The following is an 18,112-nucleotide window of genomic DNA, read 5'->3' as shown; positions in this document are numbered from 1 at the left end:
TGTAAACCTCTAAACTGAATAAATAAATTGTGTTCGTGGTTATTTATCCCGAATATTGTCTCAGTATGTCTGATACAAAAGAGAAACTGGAAACTATCAGGACAGAGTTTTGCTATGATTGTGTAACTGTTAGGGCTGTGTGGGGAAATTTTGCCTCAGACAGTCAGAAATATTATAATTCAGATCATGCATCAGTACATTTTGTATATTTTTATAGATATAAAAAGAAAGCTGACACTTTGGAGACTTTATCAAAGGTGTGAGCATCAGCAGATGCCTTTGTGTCAAAGTAATTGAGGATAAAACACAGAAAAACGTGAAGGCGATTTTCTTGGCCTGGATTTTAAAAATATATTCTGCAGTACATAAAAAACAAAAGAAAACCATTAATCAACACATGAACATTACCTGATGCAGCTGAAGTGAAGCAGAGCAAAGTTACAGAGGTTTGATTAGAGACACAACTAAGCGTTTTGTAATTTTGCATAATTTTAAAAACTTTAAATTTCTTCAGTATTGAACGGCAGAAATTAGCTTTTCTTTTCGGAATTAAGTAAAAGGAAAAAGTAGCGGCCGACAGCCTGTAAACAACGGTAGAATTGTGCGTAACAAATAAGCGAATAATGCAGAAAACAGATTTTTAGACTGGAAACTGTTCTTGAAGTACACAGAGAGAGAGCTGTGCATGAAGTGTGATTTTATTGTGGTGGAAACAAAACAGCAAAAGTCAGAGTGAATTCATGACGATGTTTATGTGAAGCGTAGTTTGGATCTTCTTTTGCTGCTGGTTCGCTCAATATTGTTTGGAGAGAGATCCGTCGGAGGCTCCGTGCTTTGTGTTTACGTCTTTGTGCAGAATCCGTGTTCCTGCTCTCATTCACTGCTTTAGCTGTTTGGTGGTTGTTGAAATTTTGTGAAGTTTAACCTGAGATTCTGGCATTTCGGGCAAAATGAATTTATATTTAAAAAAATGATTCAGGATTTTAATGAATCGATATGACGTTATCCAAGTATCGATTTTAATCGATAATCAAAACCCACCCCTAGTAACTGTAATCATGCTTATGTACATCTGGATAATGACACAAACTAGTGTGTGGCGCTTCACTTTTTTAAAAAAAGACAGAAATCAGATTATAGGATATGTGGTGTTGTTTATTTATATTATGGTACTAATCATTCGTGATATTTATTACTGTGTGCATACTTTATTTGAAGAGATGAGATTTAAAAAAAATCTCTTCCTTGCTCGTTCCATCAAATAATAAATGCTCAAGTAACTATGTAACACGTACGTAATCGGTTCAACAACACAGTGTGATGGGAAATCAGCTGTGTTTTGCTGCCCACTTTATTTCGAATCTGGCGCGAACCGGCGAGCCAGTTCCTGAATCAGTCACATGGTACGGACTGCCCGCGAGGCCTCGAACGTCACTGCATACGTAATCAAAGCGAGCCTCGATACGCGTTTCACAAAAACTCGCCGAGATTACCCGACACAGGTATCGAAGCGTCGACACACAGGACACATCACTAGTCTTTGGTCTTTTCTCCTGCACAGGTAACCAATCTCAAATCACTTTTATGGGTACATCACATCACAGCATATGTGACTGAACACGTGATTAAGCTGGCGCTAGCCTTTAGCTAGTTATCTTAGCATGCTGCTAGCTGCTTTAGTTGCTGTGTGATAACACGAGGGGGAATACGACTCCATACGACATGTGTACAAATAGATCCAATGGTTTTTCAGAGGTAGTTTATGTGATTTAGTCTCATATGAAGGCTCATAGTGGGTTGAAGGTGGATGGTGTTCACATGTGATTGTTCTGATTTTATTTCTTAGTTTGGATTCACTGAAATCATTTGGACCTCCAGTCGGAGTGAACTACAACACTGACGTCTGTGAGGTTTTGCTGTGAAAGCCCAAAACTCTGGGTGAAACACTATTACTGTTTCTTCTAATTAAATGCCCACGACATATTTGTTTTAACTCGGTGAAATGGAGAATAGGGCCTGCCGAGTGGGAGACCCTCTTGGTTTCTTGCAGAGTATTTCAGGGCCTAAATTTCAAATTGTTTAGAGAAAAATAGGTATAGAGATCGACAGACCACGTGACTTTCGCGCATTGCATGCTGGGAACTCGTGGCAAAACAATCCAAGTACCACATCAAACGCAAGCATTTGCAGCACCGCAAAACGTTCATTCTCCCGTTCCAATACCTTCTTGGCTTTTCTTTGCCCCCAAAAAGGTATGTACAAAACAAAGGAGAACAATGCCGGTCCGTACAAAGACAGACTTGATGAAAAGTCAAAGAAGAGATACGAGGAAAAAATCAAAGGAGTGAAAGGGTTAGACCCGTACGAGCACACAGAGTGGACAAAAGACGTTAGCGTGCTGCCCAACTTTCACCACGCTCATATTTATAATCATACGTTCTTGGAGTGAGTGCATACACTCGTGAAGTTTAGTAACTTCGGGTCACTGCAACAAGCCCAGGTACAGTTTACCGACGGATGGGTACAGGACCTTGAAATGCACCGTGTAGAACGAAAGACCATCGTACATATCATAAGTTTACCAGTCTCACAAATCGTCTTCATAAATACACATTCGTTAACAGTTTATTAATGGGACCTTTGAGCTCAACTAGGGCTGAACGATATATCGCATTTGCGATAATATCGCGACATGATCAAGTGCAATTTTCTAACCGCAAAGGCTGCGATTATACTCTGGACATGTCCAAATTCATGGGCTGCATCCTCCTGAGGCCGCATTTGTAGACCGATTACGTCACAGCGACGCGCCGAAGGCTGTCCAAATTACTACCATATCCCAGAATTCATAGCGCGGCCCAGCCAAACTCCAGTTTCCAGCAATGGCAGCCGCTACTAAGTTTTAAAATTACTCATACTAATCTTTCTGGGTCACAAAATAAACTTTTAACATATTTTCAGGCGAGAAAGTAGTTGTGTAAACATCAAATATCTGCTCGGTTTATCAAGATATCCCATATTTGCAAAAGTGCTTCGACGTTTTCAGAGGCGTCTGCTACCCACCAGCTCGACAGCTAGCCGGGAGCTCGAGGGTTACTGATGCGGCCGAGAACGGCACAACTCCCGGCACATCATTTTCAGATCACCGCGGAGTTTCGCTGCTCGGGTTAAACGTAATATATAAGTCACTTAGACAACCTAAAAATGTTATTGTTGGGCTTTTTTCAGTGTTTTGTTTGTTCGTGAGTAAATCGGTTTGGCTGAGATTAAAGTTATTAGATTAGATAAAATAAAACTTTATTAATCCCCCGGGTGGGTTCCTCCTTGGTTTTCACACAGCTGACTAAACGTCAAACAGAAAACTTATTAAACAGAAGTATGAGACAGTCGAGAATTTACACCAGTGTCTGGTTATATTTTAGATAGCAAGAAGCAGACGGCCGAGTTTATTAAACTCCACCGAGACAGCGGTGACGCTAATCAGAAGGCTAGACCGTCCAATTTCACGCCTTTAAATTTTAAAGGCGTGTTTGTGTGTGTGTTTATACAATTGCTATTATGTTTGCACTTTATGTGTAATGTTACTGACTGCAGAGATCAGTAAGATGTGTGTATTTTTTATTTATTAGTTTTATTTATTTAATATTATTTTTTAATTGAATGACTGTCTAGTAGTTCACAGATGTCGAAAAACTGAGTGTGGTAAAGCCACTGATTTTTTTTATGTATATTTCTGCAATCTGCACATTGTACTGACTTTCATTTTAATGTTTACACCAGGGTTCCTTGTCAGCACTTTATGCTCAGATGTTTGTAAGCTAAAAATAAACTATTGTGTATGTTCAAATATACTGTTGTGATTGAAGAAGTTAAATAAAAATGTCAGTCATCAATTCATGCATCACCTCATGTCATCATAACAGAGGTCTGTCTTCCAGGAAAGAACAGTTTAAAATTAATGTAATATAGTATTGGCCATACTATATGATGTATTGCTTGTCTTTGTTTAATAATACAGAAGACAAAGACCTTAAAAAATAATCGCATATCGCAATCGCAATATTGGGGCAAAAAAAATCGCAATTAGATTATTTTCCATAATCGTTCAGCCCTAAGCTCAACGGTAATTAATTAGTAGTGGAAATAATTTCTGGTACGCATCACAGAAATGTAGCAGTGACAATAATATTGTATGCTGTAATCGTACTGGGCAATTAGTGATAGAAAACAACTGTTTTATCCTGTGAATAAAAGTATATGTTTTTGTCAATGTACCATGGTAATAACAGAAGCGAAACGCAATATTGTGTCAGGACAATTCACTATTTATGCACAATAAATAAAGGAGCATAGCGCGACAATTTCTGTTCAGCGCCAGACTTGCTTGTAACCTATATCACCAGTTATGTTAAGAAAAATGACGCATTAACTACAACAGCAGACTGACCTTTGTGGGAATGCTTATAGCAGACTAACCTGTGAGCTGGAGTGTTCTGGGACGTTATATTTGATCTTTGAATGGCTGCAATCCAGTCGCCTCTTTGTTACTTCGGAAACATGGCTCGAACAATTTCTCTTCAACGACGTAATCCGATAACAACCGATCTCTTTACCCGTCGGCTTCCCGTGGCTGTCATGGGACCGGCTATTGCAGTTAATAATACAGCAGCTTCTTGCCATTTTTTTGTGTTTCTTTTTATCACAGTGTAACTGATTTCAATTGAAAGCCTGCGTGCGCTTGTACCTCTTGCCACAAGTTCCCAGAATCCTTTGCGGTTTTACCCCTGAATGACGTCACATTTTCCATCTCTATTCCTTTCATCACAGAGTTGAAACAATGTAGAGATGGTAAGTATAAAAATGACAACATTTAACAATTCACTTTAACATTTCCCTCCTGTTTTGTTATTTGTATGCTCCAAATTATTCCTGTGTAGTATATTCTCAGCCATGCACCAGTTGCTTGACATTTTCAGCGCAGGCGTCATTTATACACAGGCTTCTGTCATGTCATTCACCTCCTATTGCAGCAAAACATCACACTTAATTCTTTTAAGCAGTTAACCTGCTTCTCATTGATCTCATACACAGTAAACTACAACTTGCAAGTAAACAACTGGATGTCAACAATCAAACAAGAAGAATCAACATTCTCAAAAATCATATGTCACTACAATCCAACTGTATACAGACATAGGCATTCACACACATCAGTTGATTTTATTGTTTGGTCCATGTTGCTTTCAGCTAACTTCAAAGCTGCAGCCTGGTCAACACTCCTTTTTATGACTCCTATCAACCCCCCAAATCTTCTCACTGTAGGCATCCTGTGGGGGTTAGAGTCAACTGGTGAATTATCTGCATTTACAACATTTCTCCTTTCCTGTTGTCTCTGCAGAAAAAGATTTTTAGAAGGAAATTAGATCAAGCTGTTTTGATCTTCTTGGCTCAAAACCTCAACCAGCTTAGAGAAGTGTTCATGATGTAAATGTAGACAAAACTCTTTTCTGTTTACACCCCTTCTTGCAGAGGACAAAAAGAATGGGTGACGTTGCACAAATTCCATGGTAAATCTCCAACTTGGACTAATCCATTGCCCTTCATACACATGGGTAACTGGCCTGCTTCCAGTTTGTTTAGCTGTTCAATGTCCTGCAGTGAGTCAGATACTTGGAGTCAGGCCAGCAGGTCTGTCTTACCAGAGCAGTTCACCTTCCTGGCTACTGGTGAATCAACCATCCATTCAGGTTCAGAGGAGTTGAAAATTTGGCAGTGTTCCAAGTACGTTTACTCCTGGATGTGTTGCTAAGGCAAGCAAACAAACTGTCTCGCTCTCTGTGGCTATATGGCCACAGTCCAGAAGAATGTGTAGACAGTGGCATCACAAGCATAACCATTGGTCTCGTTGTTTATGTGAGCGGTTGTGTTCAACTGCCACCAGCAGTTGGTTGAAAACCCATGCGGGTACTGGGTGTGGTTTGCTCTGTCCCAGTGCGCTCCTGTCAACCCACTCAGGGCTAACAGGCTCAAGAAGGTGCACAGCACATTCCTTAGCCATTCTAAGTTGGGTTCTGGATCCATTGGTTTCTTCACCAGGATTGAGACGAGAGGTCCTAGAGATATACTCTTGCAGTGCACTTGATGTATCCAAGTGTTTATCTCAGCAATCTTCACTGCTGTGGGCGTCGTCAGCAGCACCTGATAGGGACCTTCCCGCCGTGGACTGGGCCAGCACTTCCTCTCCATGGCCTTAATGAGCATCTAATCTCCAGACTTCAGACTCTGCTCCTGCAGAGAAACAGAATCATCTGGCAGATGATTTGTTCTCATGACTTCTTTACTTTTAAACATTTTAAGCATCCAATCTGCTAATGTGTTCTCTCTTCTGCTTTTCTATCATCACTACAGAAGACTAAACCTCTAAATGGTCTACCATATATAATCCCAAAGCGTCAGACCGTTCTCTGTTGGAGTAATCCTCATGTACATCTTAACTAATTCTATACAGTCTAACCATGTCCTGCCTTTCTCTTCCATTGTTTTCCTAAGTCTTAGCTTTACTGTGCCATTAGTTCTCTCTACCAACCCTGCACTTTGTGGGTGATATGAACAATGATGTTTTAGTGTTATCCCTAGATGCTGTGCCATTAATCCAATCACTTCATTTACAAAGTGTGGACCATTATTACTATAAATGGTCTCCGGAATCCCGTGTCCCGGATGATATTCTTACATATGGCTTTGGCAACCGAAATGGCATCTGCTTCCCTAGTTGGGACGATTTCTACCCACTTTGAAAAAGGGCACACTATCACAAAACAGTACTTATAGTTATTACAGTTAGACAGCTCTATAAAGTCCATGTGAATAACTTGAAATGGGTGACTGGGTCTGGGGAATTTCCCTCTCTTAGGTCTCAAATTACCCCGAGAATTGTTCTTGCAACATATCATACATGACCTGCAATTTTTTTTAGGGCTGAACGATTATGGAAAATAATCTAATTGCGATTTTTTGCCCCAATATTGCGATTGCGATGCGATATGCGATTATTTTTTAAGGTATTTGTCTTCTGTATTATTAAACAAAGACAAGCAATACATCATATAGTATGGCCAATACTATATTACATTAATTTTAAACTGTTCTTTCCTGGAAGACAGACCTCTGTTATGATGACATGAGGTGATGCATGAATTGATGACTGACATTTTTATTTAACTTCTTCAATCACAACAGTATATTTGAACATACACAATAGTTTATTTTTAGCTTACAAACATCTGAGCATAAAGTGCTGACAAGGAACCCTGGTGTAAACATTAAAATGAAAGTCAGTACAATGTGCAGATTGCAGAAATATACATAAAAAAAATCAGTGGCTTTACCACACTCAGTTTTTCGACATCTGTGAACTACTAGACAGTCATTCAATTAAAAAATAATATTAAATAAATAAAACTAATAAATAAAAAATACACACATCTTACTGATCTCTGCAGTCAGTAACATTACACATAAAGTGCAAACATAATAGCAATTGTATAAACACACACACAAACACGCCTTTAAAATTTAAAGGCGTGAAATTGGACGGTCTAGCCTTCTGATTAGCTAATCAGAAGGCTAGTTCTGATTAGCATCACCGCTGTCTCGGTGGAGTTTAATAAACTCGGCCGTCTGCTTCTTGCTATCTAAAATATAACCAGACACTGGTGTAAATTCTCGACTGTCTCATACTTCTGTTTAATAAGTTTTCTGTTTGACGTTTAGTCAGCTGTGTGAAAACCAAGGAGGAACCCACCCGGGGGATTAATAAAGTTTTATTTTATCTAATCTAATAACTTTAATCTCAGCCAAACCGATTTACTCACGAACAAACAAAACACTGAAAAAAGCCCAACAATAACATTTTTAGGTTGTCTAAGTGACTTATATATTACGTTTAACCCGAGCAGCGAAACTCCGCGGTGATCTGAAAATGATGTGCCGGGAGTTGTGCCGTTCTCGGCCGCATCAGTAACCCTCGAGCTCCCGGCTAGCTGTCGAGCTGGTGGGTAGCAGACGCCTCTGAAAACGTCGAAGCACTTTTGCAAATATGGGATATCTTGATAAACCGAGCAGATATTTGATGTTTACACAACTACTTTCTCGCCTGAAAATATGTTAAAAGTTTATTTTGTGACCCAGAAAGATTAGTATGAGTAATTTTAAAACTTAGTAGCGGCTGCCATTGCTGGAAACTGGAGTTTGGCTGGGCCGCGCTATGAATTCTGGGATATGGTAGTAATTTGGACAGCCTTCGGCGCGTCGCTGTGACGTAATCGGTCTACAAATGCGGCCTCAGGAGGATGCAGCCCATGAATTGTATAATATAATCGCAGTATAATCGCAGCCTTTGCGGTTAGAAAATTGCACTTGATCATGTCGCGATATTATCGCAAATGCGATATATCGTTCAGCCCTAATTTTTTTTAATTTTTTTTTTTAAAGTATTAAATCCTAGATTATGAAAATGTTGCTCTACTGCTGCCATCATCCCTCCTGTCGAGACATGGCACGGCCCATGGTTCAAAATCGCAGCGGTCATACAAATTCTGAGGCAGTATTGGGTTATTACATAGACAATAAACACCATCCTGCAAGCTCGCTGCTTTTGTGAGCCAAACTGTTTTTCTGCAGTAGGTGAGTGGGCCTGCATGTCTGCCAGTACATCTCGTATAATAGGCAACATCTGTTGGTGTTGCACCGCTAAAATGTGAACACCATGTGCTCCGAAAGCTGCCTCTCTTGTGATCTTATCTGCAAAAGCATTCCCTAATGCAACTGGATCTTTCCCTCACATGTGTGTACACATTTACAAATGGCAATTCTACTGGGCAATATTATTGCTTCCAGCAGATTTTGCAGGAGTTTGGCGTGTTCTACAGGCTTCCCTGTAGAGGCTGTCACATCTCGTCTCACCCACTGCACTTCAAAGAAATGTAATGTAGCAAATGCATATTGGCCATCAGTGTATATTGTCTCTCTGCAGCTTTACACGCTTCCGTTAAAGCTACTATCTCTGCTGCTTAAGCAGATATGAAACATGCTAGTTGTCCTGCACAGATAACTTTCTCACTATCTACTACAGTAAAAACCTGTTTTAGCCTGTCCTTCTGCTGTTGTAAAGCTCAAACCATCAACAAACCAAACCTTTCCCTCAACGAGTGGCACATCTATTACGTCATCCCTGGGCTTACACTCCTCCTCCACGTGCTCTCTACACTCATGAGCAGTGCCCTCTTCTTTCATTGGCAAAAGGGTTGACGGATTCAGAATTGTGCCCCATTTTATGATTGTGTGGTTGTGAGAGTAATAGTGACATTAGAGACAAGTGTCTTGTAGCTTACAGAAAGGTCATTTTAGCATGCAGTAGTAAAACATCCACCTCGTGTGGAACTAACAGTGTCAAAGGGTGAAATAAAACTATTTTCCGGAACATTGTACAGTTTGAGCCGCTGCATATACTGATCTCACGCATGGAGGTAAAGCACAAGCAACTAGGTCTAATCTTTTAGGATAGTAAGTCACTGGCTTCACTTGTGGAAAAAGTGCTGTTAGTTATTTCACAGTCACCTGGCATTTGTGCTTTTCACAGAACCACAAGTCCATCGCTGGACCTCCTCTGCGCTGTCACTTTTGGAGCTTGGCACCCTCCCTTCATCCCTCAGGTTCTCATGTTCCAATGCCCCGGACGATTTAAGGCAGAGCACGTCGTACACCTTAGTTGTCTTCCTCAACTTCAACGTCAAAACTCTTCCACTCCTTATAGTTGTCTGCTGTGCAAAGACTCCTCTTGATGATCTCCTAGAAGCCCAGTAGCACAGCTCTCTGCGCGATGTCTGCTGTGCTGAAGGTGATCTCTGATCCTCCTGAAGCCTCTCTCCTGGCCTCAGCTTCCACGTTGTGGACGATCCCCTCAGTCACTCCTTCTCGTCATGGCACCTCACGACATATGCAAATTAAAAAAAATGACACTCCTCTTGTGCCACACGGCTCTCGCCATGTGTCAACTCCCCAATGAGACATGTAAAAGAATGTTTTAGGGAGACTGTGCAACAATCTCCAGGGTTTCCCACTTGGAGCAGCTTCACTCCAACCTGTAACCCTGTGTAAAAACATTAGTCAGTAATTAAATGTTTAGCTTGTTTAACTCCCAGCTCCACCCAGAGCCTGTATCCTAGAAGACAAAGTCTTTAGGTTAAAACAACTTCACATTTGCAACCAACTACAACTCATAAGTGTAATAAAGTATTCAGCATCACAGAGACAAGTATCATTGCAGGTTTATTCTAAACTCATTTAACTCCTACTTTTCCCATAATTTGCACCAAATCATTGAACATCTCAACATCATTCCACGTTATAATCAATATGTGGAATGACGGCTTGTAGGAGAGAGGTGGCCTGTCTGGTGTCATGGTATGAGGACAACAACCTCACCCTCAGCACTGATAAGACAGAGTAACCGAGTCCCAGGCTGAGAGGCTGAGGGCACCCCACCCCCGAAGTGGCCCAAGCGAGCCCCAGGCCCCGATAAGCAGCCACCAAGGAGTGAGTCGGTGTGTACCTGGGCGCCCATCCCCGGACACAAAGAACCACCAATGCACCGATGTCTGAGGGCATCTGCCACTGGCAGGGGAAGTGGTGCGGGGAGATAGGCCTCCTTACCTTTGAGGGCCTGAGATGTCCCCAGAGAGGTGGCGTCTGATACCCAACCTGACATATAGACAAGACATACAGGCACACACAGATACAAACATCCATTCCCACCCTCATGCTCTCATATGCACTTACTCCACACTCAACCAACGTGGAGACAGACATAAAGAGACGCTGTACACACAATCACACTCCCCAAGCGTACTCTAAGAACCGGGTCTAGGTACCCTTGCCCCTGGAGGGGGAAACTGCACCCAGACCCAGGTGGTGTTACCCTTTTCCCTGCGGTGGGGAGAAGCAGACCACCCCGACTCCGCAGCAGCAGGGAGGCCCCACACTCCAGACCCCAGTCGGACGGCCAACTCCTCCTCCTGGCCCCCCCGCTCCAGCAGGTCGCAGAGAACGGGGGTGTGAGAAGGCCCATCCGGACCGGGGCCCAGAACAGCAGTGTCGACCCTCCCCTAGCCCCGCTGCACGCAGCCACGAGGAAACAGTCACCTAAGAGCCAACAGAGCCCCTAATAGGCCATGACTGCTATCCCGGGTTGAGCCCCCCCCAAGGAAGATGCTCCTGGGGAATCCCCCGACGCCCTAAGCGTGTCCCTACCCCCACACCAATCACAACAGCGAAGGTGGGACAAAACTATGACCCCCCCCCCCACCCCCACTAGGTGATGGAGCTAATCAAAGGAGCCCAGAGCAATTGATCTGATGTGGTGGCAGAGGCTGTATCGAGACTAATGTAATCTCGATGGCTGTAGCTCAGGTGGCAGAGCAGGTCAGCCACTAATCAGAAGGTCGGTGGTTCGATCCCAGGCTGCCTCCTGGCTGCATACTAACCTTGTTTGCCTACTGGTGGTGGTCAGAGGGCCCGGTGGCGCCAGTGTCCGGCAGCCTCGCCTCTGTCAGTGCGCCCCAGGGCAGCTGTGCCTACAATGTACAGTGGGGCAAAAAAATATTTAGTCAGCCACCGATTGTGCAAGTTCCCCCACCTAAAATGATGACAGAGGTCAGTAATTTGCACCAGAGGTACGCTTCAACTGTGAGAGACAGAATGTGGAAAAAAAAAAAAATCCATGAATCCACATGGTAGGATTTGTAAAGAATTTATTCGTAAATCAGGGTGGAAAATAAGTATTTGGTCAATAACAAAAATACAACTCAATACTTTGTAACATAACCTTTGTTGGCAATAACAGAGGTCAAACGTTTACTATAGGTCTTTACCAGGTTTGCACACACAGTAGCTGGTATTTTGGCCCATTCCTCCATGCAGATCTTCTCGAGAGCAGTGATGTTTTGGGGCTGTCGCCGAGCAACACGGACTTTCAACTCCCGCCACAGATTTTCTATGGGGTTGAGGTCTGGAGACTGGCTAGGCCACTCCAGGACTTTCAAATGCTTCTTACGGAGCCACTCCTTTGTTGCCTGGGCGGTGTGTTTTGGATCATTGTCATGTTGGAAGACCCAGCCTCGTTTCATCTTCAAAGTTCTCACTGATGGAAGGAGGTTTTGGCTCAAAATCTCACGATACATGGCCCCATTCATTCTGTCATTAACATGGATCAGTCGTCCTGTCCCCTTGGCAGAAAAACAGCCCCATAGCATAATGTTTCCACCCCCATGCTTCACAGTAGGTATGGTGTTCTTGGGATGCAACTCAGTATTCTTCTTCCTCCAAACACGACGAGTTGAGTTTATACCAAAAAGTTCTACTTTGGTTTCATCTGACCACATGACATTCTCCCAATCCTCTGCTGTATCATCCATGTGCTCTCTGGCAAACTTCAGACGGGCCTGGACATGCACTGGCTTCAGCAGCGGAACACGTCTGGCACTGCGGGATTTGATTCCCTGCCGTTGTAGTGTGTTACTGATGGTGACCTTTGTTACTTTGGTCCCAGCTCTCTGCAGGTCATTCACCAGGTCCCCCCGTGTGGTTCTGGGATCTTTGCTCACCGTTCTCATGATCATTTTGACCCCACGGGATGAGATCTTGCGTGGAGCCCCAGATCGAGGGAGATTATCAGTGGTCTTGTATGTCTTCCATTTTCTGATGATTGCTTCCACAGTTGATTTTTTTCACACCAAGCTGCTTGCCTATTGTAGATTCACTCTTCCCAGTCTGGTGCACGTCTACAATACTTTTCCTGGTGTCCTTCGACAGCTTTTTGGTCTTGGCCATGGCGGAGGTTTGGAGTCTGACTGTTTGAGGCTGTGGACAGGTGTCTTTTATACAGATGATGAGTTCAAACAGGTGCCATTCATACAGGTAACGAGTGGGGGACAGAAAAGCTTCTTACAGAGGACGTTACAGGTCTGTGAGAGCCAGAGATTTTCCTTGTTTGAGGTGACCAAATACTTATTTTCCACCCTAATTTACGAATAAATTCTTTACAAATCCTACCATGTGAATTCATGGATTTTTTTTTCACATTCTGTCTCTCACAGTTGAAGTGTACCTCTGGTGCAAATTACTGACCTCTGTTATCATTTTAAGTGGGGGAACTTGCACAATCGGTGGCTGACTAAATACTTTTTTGCCCCACTGTAGCTTGCCATTGCCAGTGTGTGAATGGGTGAATGACTGAATGTAGTGTAAAGCGCTTTGGGGTCCTTAGGGACTGACTAAAGCGCTATACAAATGCGGGCCATTTACCATTTTTAATAGATAATTTCTATATTGGTTAGAATTAAGATTATTTTTATTTTTCCAGTTCATGGGGACTGTTTTCTTGGCTATGCATAGGGCAGTGAAAACCATATGGGCTATATTCTTATCTGAAGTGACATTATATAAGCTGCCCAACAAACACACTAAGGGGGAAGTTGGAATGTTACATTTCAGACACTTTGATAAGTCTTCACATATCTCGCACCAAAACTTCTGAACTGGTGGACAGAACCAAAGAGCGTGGATATAAATGTCCGGTGTTTTGGTTTGACAGTGTGAGCAGTTGTTGGTAGACGTAAAGCCCATCTTGAACATTCAATGACCTGTATAGTGCACTCTATGTAATATTTTGTATTGAATTAATTGAAGACTGGGATTTCTAATTAGATGAAAGGTTTTTAAGCAAATCTGAGACCAGAAGTTTTGGTCTAAGTTAACTGATAAATCCGCTTCCCATTTTGCAATAGGAAGTGATATTGATTCATCTGTTTTAGAAAGCATTCTGTATATTTTGGATAGTAATTTGGGGGTTTTAAGAGTAAGAAATTGAACCACACTTGGTGGTGTTTGTAGTTCAACTTGACCTGGTTTAAATTTCTTTTTTACTATGGATTTAATTTGTTGATATTCTAAAAATCTTTTCTTGTTGATCCCATATTGTGTAACTAGTCTGTCAAATGAAATAAATTCTGTTCCTTCTAGTATATGTTCTAAATATTTGATTCCTTTACCACTCCAAGCTGAAAAGTTTATCATATTATTGTTTTGTAATATGTCAGGGTTGTTCCAGATAGGTGTACGTTTGCATGGGATTAATGAAGACGCCGTCAATTTTAGAAACTCCCACCATGCTGTCAGAGAAGAGCCGATGTTGACGCTTTTGAAGCATTCATGTCGTTGGATGTTTGAGCTGATAAGCTCTAGATTATTGCAAAGTGCTTGTTCTACATCTAGCAAAGGTTCATCTAAGAGGGTATGTTTTAGCCATCCTGAGGTAAACTGAAGCCTGTTGGCTAAGAAGTAGTGCTGAAAGTTAGGTAGTTCTAATCCTCCTTTATCCTTGGTCTTTTGTAGTGTTTTTAAGCTTATACGTGGGGGTTTATTTTCTATCTCAGATTTAAATTTTATCTTCACTTATTTATTTGTATTATTTATATTTTATGTGGTGTCATTTGTGTATATATACATACTTTCTTTCAACCCTTAACTTAACCGGCATGTGTGTGTGGCAGCAAAGAAAGAATTTCATTGCACAGAGAAATGCTTTTTCTTCTTGTACATATGACAATAAACCCTTTGAGTCTTTAATCTTCACTATATATCTACAGTGTAAATAGTAGTAGAAATAGACAAAAACCATTAAAGGAGAAGTATTAAGAAGCAATGCGAAGTACAAATATTTTTTAAAAATTCTGAAATTGATATTTTATTTATGAGGATGCTTTTGATCTGAATATGGTTCTAAGAATGCCATGTGTACATCTGTACAGTTTATGGGTTACTTCTTACCATAACTGCATTTGGTTTTCTGTTTTATTTCTTTGTCATTATAGGAGAGATGTGGGAAAGCAGGCCAAAACCTCAACACATTGAGGACATCAGCAAAAAACAGCCAACGCCGGCAAGCACAGATCCAGTTGTTGTCCCTTTGACCACTATGAAGCAGCCCAGAAGACGCCAGTGCATCGATAGTGGGAACAGAAGCTTTACCTGTGATCAATGTGGAAAGTCTTTCACTCGGAGTAGCAGCTTAAAAGTACATCAGCTCATCCATACTGGAGTCAAAGCATTCAGCTGTGATCAGTGTGGAAAGTCTTTTAATCGACTTGGTCCCTTAAAAACTCATCAGCTCATTCATACTGGTATTAAGGCATTCAGCTGTGATCAATGTGGAAAGTCTTTTACTCTGAGTAGCAACTTAAAAAGACATCAGCTCATTCATACTGGTGTCAAGGCGTTCCGCTGTGATCAGTGTGGAAAGTCTTTTACTCTGAGTAGCAACTTAAAAGTACATCAGCTCATCCATGCTGGAGTCAAAGCATTCAGCTGTGATCAGTGTGGAAAGTCTTTTAATCGCCTTGATCACTTAAAAGCACATCAGGTCATTCATACTGGTGCCAAGGCATTCAGCTGTGATCAATGTGGAAAGTCTTTTACTCAGAAAAGCGACTTAAAAACACATCAGCTCATCCACAGTGGAGTTAAAGAATTCAGCTGCAATCAGTGTGGAAAGTCCTTTACTCAGAAAAGGTACTTAAAAAGACATGAAGTCACGCATGCTGGTGTTAAATCATTTGTTTGTAGTCAGTGTGGAAAAGCTTTTACTCAGATTGGTAACTTAAAAAGACATGAAGTCACGCATGCTGGTGTTAAATCATTTGTTTGTGGTCAGTGTGGAAAAGCTTTTACTCAGATTGGTCACTTAAAAAGACATCAAGTCATCCATGCTGGAGTTAAATCATTTGTTTGTGGTCAGTGTGGAAAGGGTTTTACTCAGATTGGCCACATAAAAACACATCAGCTCATCCATGCTGGGGTCAAAGCATTCAGCTGTGATCAGTGTGGAAAGTCTTTTACTCAGATTGGTCACTTAAAATCGCATCAGGTTATCCATAGTGGAGTTAAAGCATTTGTTTGTGGTCAGTGTGGAAAAGCTTTTGCTCACAGTTACAGCTTAAAAGTCCATCTGCTCACCCACAGTGGAGTTAAACCTTTCAGTTGTGATCAGTGTGGAAAGTCATTTACTCTGATTGGTCACTTAAAAACGCATCAGGTTATCCACAGTGGAGTTAAACCATTTGTTTGTGGTCAGTGTGGAAAGGCTTTTGCTCACAGTTACAGCTTAAAAGTCCATGAGGTCATCCACCCAGGAGCTAAACATTTCAGCTGTGATCACTGTGGAAAGTCGTTTGCACGGCTTGGTTACTTAAAAGCACATCGGGTCATTCATACTGGTGTCAAGGCATTCAACTGTGATCAGTGTGGAAAGTCTTTTAATCAGAAAAGAGACTTAAAACAACATGAGCTCATCCACAGTGGCGTTAAAGCATTTGTTTGTGATCAGTGTGGAAAGTCTTTTACTTTTATTGGTCACTTAAAAAGACATCAACTCATCCACAGTGGAGTTAAATCATTTATCTGTAATCAATGTGGAAAATCTTTTACTCAGAGTTGCAACTTAAAACGACATCAGCTCATTCATACTGGAGTTAAACCTTTCAACTGTGCTTAGTGTGGAAAGTCTTGTGCTAGGTTTCATCATCTAAAAAATCATCAGCTCATCCACACTAAAGTTAATCCACTGAAATATGAGCAGTGTGAAGTCTTTCATCCGTAACACAAACCTATTGAGGCATCAGCAAATCTACAAAGTGTCCTGCTGTGACAAAAGTGGCAGACTAATGGGACATTATCCTGACAAAGTTCATTTGAACACAGCTAGAAACACGAGGGATCTGAACCAATGCTCTTCTGCTGGGTCAATCTTAATCAGGCTTTACAGAATTCAGCTTTAATCTCCTGTTCAGTGTTACTGTGTGGAAGTCCATTAGATCAGTTATGACCTCATAAGTGTTGCATATTCAATTCAATTCAATTTTATTTATATAGCGCCAAATCACAACAAAAGTTGCCTCAAGGCGCTTTATATTGTACAGTAGATACAGAAAAAAACCCAACAATCATATGACCCCCTATGAACAAGCACTTTGGCGAAGGGGGAAGGAAAAACTCCCTTTTCACAGGAAGAAACCTCCAGCAGAACCAGGCTCAGGGAGGGGCGGGGCCATCTGGTTGGGGCAAAGAAGAAAAACAGGATAAAGACATGCTGTGGAAGAGAGACAGAGATTAATAACAGATTTGATTCCATACAGAGAGGTCTATTAACACAGAGTGAGCGAGAAAGGTGACTGGAAAGGAAAAACTCCCGGAAAGGAATCCCCGGCAGCCTACACCTATTGCAGCATAACTAAGGGAGGATTCAGGGTCACTTGGTCCAGCCCTAACTATACGCTTTAGCAAAAAGGAAAGTTTTAAGCCTAATCTTGAAAGTAGAAATAGCGTCTGTCTCCTGAATTCAAACTGGAAACTGGTTTCACAGAAGAGGGGCCTGAAAACTGAAGGCTCTCCATATGAACACTTATCCTGTGAATTGCCTGTTTGTTACCTAAGCAACACTTTTTAGTATGATGTCCATGTTAAAAGTAGCAGTGCTTAATTCCGTAAGTATTCTAACATGAATTGCTTGTAATGAAAGATATAAGTGTAACAACTGGAAAAAGTGCTGTTGCTTTATTGTTATTGCAGTATGTATTTTTTCCACTGGAACCTCTCATCGTTGTAATGAGGTGGTGCTGTATGTGTTAGCCAACCGCCTGTTAGAGCTACACAGTTTGAAATGTTCACAAAAGACATGGAAAATCAAGTCAAATCACTTTTATTGACACATCACATGTGCAGGTACATTGGTACAGCACATGTGAGTGAAATTCTTGTGTGCGAGCTTCACGAGCAACAGAGTTGTGCAAAATACAATAATGTAAACAAGCAAAATACAAGAATGGCTACATCTGAAACTAATAAATATATGTACAATATATAATAATAGTATATGCATTTCACACGCCTGTCTGAAGCTGGCAGCCAGCATGTAGAAAGATTTCCTTTGAACTGTTATTAATTTTGTATGTTTTCTAAGTTTAGTCAAACCGTCCAATTAAAAAGCAACAGAATTCTA

The 18,112-nt window shown here is 41.5% G+C and overlaps 1 protein-coding gene across 1 annotated transcript; it reads left to right on the top strand.

Annotated features, from left to right (window-relative positions):
* The first annotated feature begins 1,416 nt into the window (after positions 1–1,416).
* LOC146662676 (uncharacterized) lies at positions 1,417–18,112 on the top strand. Its single transcript, XM_085417456.1, has 2 exons — positions 1,417–1,561; positions 14,931–18,112. Exon 2 carries the CDS (start codon positions 14,936–14,938, stop codon positions 16,607–16,609), a length of 1,674 nt encoding a protein of 557 aa, XP_085273582.1. The 5' UTR covers positions 1,417–1,561; positions 14,931–14,935; the 3' UTR covers positions 16,610–18,112.

Source organism: Rhamphochromis longiceps, linkage group LG9 (genome assembly GCF_057381845.1).
Source record: "Rhamphochromis longiceps isolate RC_006_pf linkage group LG9, R_longiceps_female_GT1.1, whole genome shotgun sequence".
Lineage (NCBI taxonomy): Eukaryota > Metazoa > Chordata > Actinopteri > Cichliformes > Cichlidae > Rhamphochromis > Rhamphochromis longiceps.
This window is presented reverse-complemented; position numbering and strand designations above follow the sequence as displayed.